This window comes from Camelus ferus, chromosome 31 (assembly GCF_009834535.1).
Source record: "Camelus ferus isolate YT-003-E chromosome 31, BCGSAC_Cfer_1.0, whole genome shotgun sequence".
Classification (NCBI taxonomy): domain Eukaryota; kingdom Metazoa; phylum Chordata; class Mammalia; order Artiodactyla; family Camelidae; genus Camelus; species Camelus ferus.
Window position 1 is genome coordinate 9,889,327 of NC_045726.1, and position 6,828 is coordinate 9,896,154.

Consider the following 6,828-nt stretch of genomic DNA (forward strand, 5'->3'; position numbering starts at 1 on the left):
GTTGGTGGGTGTTGATGCGGTTGGTGGGACGGGAGCTCCGCCCACCTCGGGGGTGTGTCTTCTCCCCGCAGCCACGGTAGGAAGGAAGGAAGGAAGGAAGATGCTTCGATTTGGGTAGACGGAGGGTGGCTGGTGAGGGCCTGTTGTGAGTTCCGCGCCTGCTTCCCCTAGGGAAGCAGGGCTCCCTCCACACTGACCCCCTGGGGCCCGGGCTGCTTATGGTGGAGGAACGGACTCAGCCCTCTCGCCGGAGGAGAGAGCGGGTCGGCGAGTGGGTGGGACCTAGAGAGGACCCCGGGGCAGAGCTCAGAGTCAGGTAGCTCTTGCAGAAGGAGAAGTTTGCACACGTTTTGGGAGAGAAGCCTTCGGTACCAGGAAGTAACAGTTTCCACTGATGTACAAGCGTGTAACCCTCTGTGACCCTGCATCAGGAGGGGGACTCCCTGGTGTCCCTCCAGCCCCTTTCCTGACTTGCCAGGTGGTCCTGAGCAAGCGCATTCCTCGTGCCTCGGTCCCTGGTCATCACCGCATCCCCTCCTTCCCCCTACGCAGGGACACGGTGGACTCCGACCAGTTCAAGCGGGAGGAGGATTTCTACTACACAGAGGTGCAGATGAAGGAGGAAGCTGCTGCTCCTGCTGGCGCCCCCGCCGCTGACCCGGCTCCCGCCCCCAGCATGACCAGCCCACCCCTGGCCGTTCTCTCACCGCCTCCTCCCAAAGCCCAGCCCTCAGGCCCAGAACACCCCGGCCTGGAGTCTTACCTGCCCTCTGCTGCTCTCAGCAAGTCAGCTCCTGGCTCCTTTTGGCACATTCAGGCCGACCATGCATACCAGGTACCGGGCGGGGACACTCTGGGAGCTCAGCCTGGTGGCAGTAAGGATGGTCAGTGTCTGTCACTGGCCAGCCTGATCACAGGCCAGACCACCGTGCTTGAATGCTGAATCCTTTGGCCAGATTACTAATCTCTAATTCCTACAGAGAAGGAAAGGGAAGTGACTTCACCCTCAATAAACATGGGAATTAAAACAACTAAAACACAGGTATAAAAAAAATATGGGAATTCCAGAATTCTGCATTGGTGGCTCTCGAGTGATTATGGGAAATCTGGCTGAATCCCTCAGTAACCTAGGTTGATGGATTTGGACTGGAGAATTGTTCCATTGCTGCTTATAAATGGGGATAGAGATTCCCAGAGCAGTTCCCTAGTTTCTAGAATTGTGCTACATTAACAGATCATCTGGCATTTTCTTCCCCAAATGCCTACTACGTGTCAAGCATGGTGCTAAGCTTTGCAGATGGAATAAAACATAGTTCCTGACCTTGTAAAGTACATGGTTTAGCTAGAGAGAAGAATGAGTATGTAACTATGATTAATTACAGTAAGTAGTCCAAGTGTTTTATTAGAGGCACAAGAAATTGTTGTGAGTACAAGAAAGAGCAAGCTGTTACGCGTGTGACAACTTGAGAAAGTGACATTTCCGATGGTCTTCACTGCATGTAGTGGGTACTAACCACTCTGGTTGCTGTGTGCCGGTTTTTCCTAAAATCCTTTTATGCCTATAGCTTGGTTTTATCTGATTCTAGGCTGATTCGCAGGTTGGTAATTCAGAAGCAGTGCTTTCCATCAGGAAGCCTTTACAGAACGAGGCAGCTCTCCTTCTCATTCGAACGAGTGGCCGCTTAGCTGTTTCATGTTTGGCCAACTTTAGGTGGCCCCTCCAGCAGCTGCTGAGCCTGTGAGATGGGGCCTGGGGAGGCCAGCTGGTGTTTTTACAAACTTAAACCTAGGCAGGCAGGAGAGAGTTGCTGCTTCCAAGTGGTTGCCTGGGGACACCACATACTCAGCGCAGCACCACCGCCCGCACTCAGGGCTTTTGGACTTCTTTGCAGAGCTGCCATATAGCCTGTTCCTGGTAGGTGATTCAGCCAAGAGGTTAATTCAAGGAGGTGATTAAGTCATGAAGCTGGCATGTAAACCAGCTCCAAGAGAAGTGTTCCAAAAAAAGACCGGATCTCGAGGACAAGGAGACCACAGAGTGTTGGTACTCTGATGTTCCTCTTGGGGAGAGTGTTCTGGGGTAGCCCAGTATTTCCCAGTCCCAGGGGCACCTGCTGCTGCAGACCTTGAGCTTACAGGGAGAGGGATGGGCCCCACAAGCGTCCTGTACTGGGGCCTCAGCTGACACTCTCCTGTCTCCCCAGGCCCTGCCGTCCTTTCAGATCCCAGTGTCACCACACATCTACACCAGTATTAGCTGGGCCGCCGCCCCCTCCACGGCCTCCTCCCTCTCTCCGGTGAGTGTGCCCATCTCTGAGCCCGTTGGCACTTCCGGGGGCCCTAGAACCCCCCAAGGGCTCTTCCATACCTACCTGGTGCTGAAGGTCTTCTCCCCATGGCTCGCCCCCCAAGGCCCCTTGTAGATGGTGGGTGGGGGGAGCCTGCAGAGGAGGTCCAGGTCAAGCAATTTTATTGCCAGGAAGATCAGGAGGCATGGGGTGGGGTCAATGTCCTCTGTTTGCTGACCTCTGTTCTCCTAGGGCACGGGAGGTAGGGGCCACCAAGTTCTCTAGCCTTTTCCTCCTGTCTTCACAAGGAGATTCCCATTTCTCCACAGCCCTTGTCCCTAGCTGGGTTTCAGTGGACCATGGATAGATGGACTGATGGTTAAGAAGGGGAAGTTGGTGGGGAGGCATATAGGTACTGTGAAAATCCTTCTCTCTGCTGCCCCCCATTGGGAGAGGGGGTTGAGTTTGGAATGTGAGAACCGCACAATAAACTTGATGTTTAGGGCAGTGACCCCCTAAGTGTTTAGCCCTGAGTGTCTGCGGGGGTATGGTAAGGACTTAATGCTGAGAGGAAAAAGGGAGAGAACATGGGAAAGCTGGAGAGGAAGAGGGTGGGCGATAAAGAAGAGAGGGGCTTTTGGGGGGCTGTGTGGGTGGATCCGAAATCCAGAGGCCCCCGTGGACCAGCACCTTCAGCTGCTTGCCTCCAGACTAAAATAAATCGGAAGGCCTTTTGAACCAGGCATAGTGGGCTCTGATCTTGAGCATATTCTGTAGGGAGGCGTCACATGTTGTAAAACCCAAGGGCGCGAAGGTGCGGTCTCGGCAGTGCTGTCCCTCCTTTGGTCCCACCCTGTGGTGGCTCCATCGAAATCTGCAGGGAGCGGCCCACAAGGTGGCCAGACCGAGCGGCACCCCTGCTCTGTCAGTAGTGTGGCTGTAAAGGCCTGCTCCTCACTGGCCACCTCCCCTCCCTCCCTGGCCCCTGCTCACCCCTACCTGGACTCTCCATCCGGAGAAGGCCTTCTGACACGAGACAGGCTTGGCGGATGTGGCCAGCTGGAGTGGTCCTCTCCCCTTTCACGACTGCCCTGTGCTCACGGCCCCTCTCCCATGCCCAGGTCCGGAGCCGGTCACTAAGCTTCAGCGAGCCCCAGCAGCCACCACCTGCCGTGAAATCTCACCTGATCGTCACTTCTCCACCCCGGGCCCAGAGCAGTGCCAGGTGAGATTGTCTTTGGCCGACCCCACCTCTCCTCCCCATTTCTGGCTCCATCTGGTTCTCGGCCTCAGAGTTGGTCCCAGGGGAGGACCTGATAAGGGGCCGTGATTGGTTCTCTGGCCCCGGTGGCTCCACTGTGCTGCTGCTCGCTGGCTCAGCCTTTGGCCTGGCCGGGCTCCGGGTCCACCTGCCAGTGCATGACCGACCTCCCGCCTTCGTCGCTCTCTCGCAGGAAGACCCGCGGGGAGGCCAAGAAGTGCCGCAAGGTGTATGGCATCGAGCACCGGGACCAGTGGTGCACCGCCTGCCGCTGGAAGAAGGCCTGCCAGCGCTTCCTGGACTGAGCGGGCCGGCGGCTCGGCCCTTGCGCCCGGAGGACAAAGGCAGACGCGTCCCCAGCCCTCAGCAGAAACCTTAAAAGATGAAGAGTGGACAGTGGGAGTTTGGGCTCTTTTGGTTAAGGTTTAACACTTAAAACACTTCCCTCTCCCTCCCAGGGACATTTTATTTTTTAAAAAAAGAGACAAAAGTTATTTTTTCCCCCTCAAATAGGAGAGAGCCAAGACCTACCGAGGGTGTTCTCCAGCAAACCAGAGACCAAAGAATTGATTCCCCTCCCCTCCCCTGTCCCGTCTCTCTAGGGGATTAGTTTGTACATAGGGAAAGAAGGAACAGCTCATTCTGTTTCCTGCTGAGTTGGTGAATTCTTTGCTTTCTTCATTCTTCCAGAAGGGACTGTGAGCAAGATGAATTTACTTTACTTTAAAAAAAAAAAAGGTTTCTGGCTGGTGACTCAGAGAGCAGAACCAGGGGAGGATGGGGTGGGGAGAGCGGGGGTGTCTGTGCTCTGTAAGGTGCAGCCACCCCTCTTGTCTGCCCAAATCCAAAGGAAGGGAGATCTTGTCCTCACCGAGCAGCTTCCATGGAAGTGAAAGTAAACCCCCTCCTTGGTGACGACTGTTTGCATCTGGGCTCCCTCAGACGCTGGGTCACTGGCTGCTTCTCCAAGCCCAGACTCAGAGGTTTGTAAAGATAGCTGAGCCAAAAGGCTGAAACGAATTCCCGTTTTGCAAGGCGGCAGTTAAACACTACCTTGATCACTCTTTCCTTGAGGAGGGAGAGGGTTTAGCATTTGTGAAAGCTTCCTGCCCCCGCCCCGGGGTAGGTTCCTCTTTGTCTCCCGTTTCACCAGAGACTTTCCCCATCTTCCTTCGAGGCTGCAGGCAGGGCTGGCGAAGAAAGCCGACAGAAAGGTAGGTGGCCGCTTCCCCCACGGTGAGAGGGCGTTGAATGTTCCCCCACTGTTCCGTTGGCTCACCTGCCCCTTTGAGGACAATCGGGTCTTCTTCCTAAGATGATAGATAGGACAAGACCCTTCAGTCAGTTCAGGAGGCTTCTGGGTTTTACTAGTGTTGGTCCAGTCCATGGGACGGGGAGGGTCAGTTGGATGCGGTGTCACCTTCCCAGATATCCCTGCTGACAGGTGGGATGAGGGAGGTTAGAGAGAGTCCCGAGGTCACGTGATGGGGACCTGGGGTTGAATTATCAGCTGCTGGTGCTTCTGGAAGCCTCGGGAATTGAGGGGAGCCTGGACTGCACTGCTTGGGAGGTAAATAAGCAGAGCTGTTCTTGTTGAGGAGCGAGATGTGGGGAGCTCAGTGCCACGCCGGCCACTGGTGAACAAAGGCTGGGCCTTTTTTGTTTTGGCGCCTCGCCTCTCTTCTAAGCACGACTGGTTTGGAGATTCCTCAGGGCCTGTGTCCCAGTCGTCAGGGGCTCAGGGACTGCCACCAAGCCACCTGTCTGGGGACTGAACAGCAGCAGTCCACCCCTTGGCTGTGATCGAGGCTGTCCTCTTGGTCCAGGTGGGAACACCTCGATACTGATGCTCTTCATGTGGGAACCAGGAAGATGCTTTTCAATCGGAGACACGCCGAGTGTTTGAAACCTGCAAACCTAAGAATAGCAGTGTGATGTTGTGAAGGGTGATGGTGACCTGGGTTTGAGGGCAGAAGGGAAAGATGCCCTCATACATGGGTGTCTTTGGTGGTGATGGGGTATATCTTTGTAACTTAGTTAAAAAAAAAAAGTATGTGGAATTCTGTCCCTTGGTAAAGCTTGAAACCTGGCCAGCCAGAGGGGCCCTGGGTTCTTCCTCCCGCCCCTTCGAGCTCCCTGAGAAGTCAAAGCAGATGCAGGTTGTTGCTGGGCTGACCCCACCCCCACCCCACAGCATGTCTGACCCACGAGTGGAGGCGGGGACACAGCCCCACAGCGTCCCCCCTTCCCTTCTTAACCAGAGCGCTTGCTGAGTCTAGTCTTTCGAAAAGCTCTTTTTATTTCCCCCTCAGCTCGGGCTGTGTAGATGTAAATGGATATGAAGATTTTCTCTGAGTGAAGTAGGCTTCTCAGATCACAGGGCAGAAAAGGAAGAGAGAAAGGAGACATGGATGCAACACTTTAAAAACTGAGGGTTTTTTAGTTTTCTTTTTTTTTTTTTTTTTTTTAAAATGTTCTGGTGCGGCTTTCCCCATCAGCATTTGCTCCTGCCTCCTTCCTGGTGGCGGTGGCCTCCTCCGGCCATCCTCGGCCTCCCTCCTCCCGCTGCTCCGTCTTGTGGCTGTAGTGTTGGTTCCTGACGTGTGGTCTGTCCCGGGGTGGGGGTGGTTTGTGAACTGGTCCAGTGGTCGTGCCTGTTTTCTTCATCTCTGTGTCTCTCCCTGCTTCCTGGCCCACCTGTGCTTCAGAATCTGCTAGAAGGTGGGATGCCGCAGGTGTGCGTGGGAAACTAACAGGACTGATTGCCAAAAGCAGTTGTCTTGGGAAACTCTATTCCAGGGGCGTTACCCTCATTCAGAACCTCTCTCGGAATTAGTTTTGGAGTCCGTGGTGCCTGCTTTGAGCAGCCTTAATGATACTGAATGTGCATCTGCTCCTGTTCATTCGGTGCAGAGAGAGTCCAGCAAATAGTACCTGTGCTCAAGTGAGGTCACAGATGCAAAGCACAAGGACCCACGAGCACGTAAGATGACTTGGGTCTAATCATGGGACTTTGAAGCCGGCTGTGAAAATAGTTTCGTCATTTCAGAGAGCAGTTTGAGTCAGCCCACGGCCTGACTCCCTGGAGGACACTGTTCATTTTGTTGTGGAAACTCTGTTTTGTTTGAAAAAAATCTGTCCTGTTACTTTCTGGTCCTCCCAGGTTCTGACTTTACCAGGGGTAAAAAAAAAAAAAAAAAAAAAAGATTTTTAAAAAAAGAAGAGGGAGGTAAATCCCATCTGTGAACTTGTCTTCTTGGCTCCTTTCCCCCCAGCTGT

At 54.2% G+C, this 6,828-nt stretch overlaps 1 protein-coding gene across 3 annotated transcripts in view; it reads left to right on the plus strand.

Moving 5' to 3' along the window:
- ZNF395 (zinc finger protein 395) overlaps positions 1 to 4,273 on the plus strand; it is a 40,347-nt gene extending 36,074 nt beyond the window's left edge. For 2 of the 3 annotated variants that reach the window (XM_032470866.1, XM_032470867.1), the window contains 4 exons: positions 553 to 835; positions 2,205 to 2,297; positions 3,410 to 3,513; positions 3,743 to 4,273. In XM_032470866.1, coding sequence (XP_032326757.1) covers positions 553 to 835; positions 2,205 to 2,297; positions 3,410 to 3,513; positions 3,743 to 3,854 — 592 coding nt within the window. In that variant the 3' untranslated portion in view covers positions 3,855 to 4,273. The remainder of the gene's footprint in view (positions 1 to 552; positions 836 to 2,204; positions 2,298 to 3,409; positions 3,514 to 3,742) is intronic. The other variant, XM_032470868.1, reaches the window with a different exon arrangement.
- Positions 4,274 to 6,828: the final 2,555 nt, after the last annotated feature.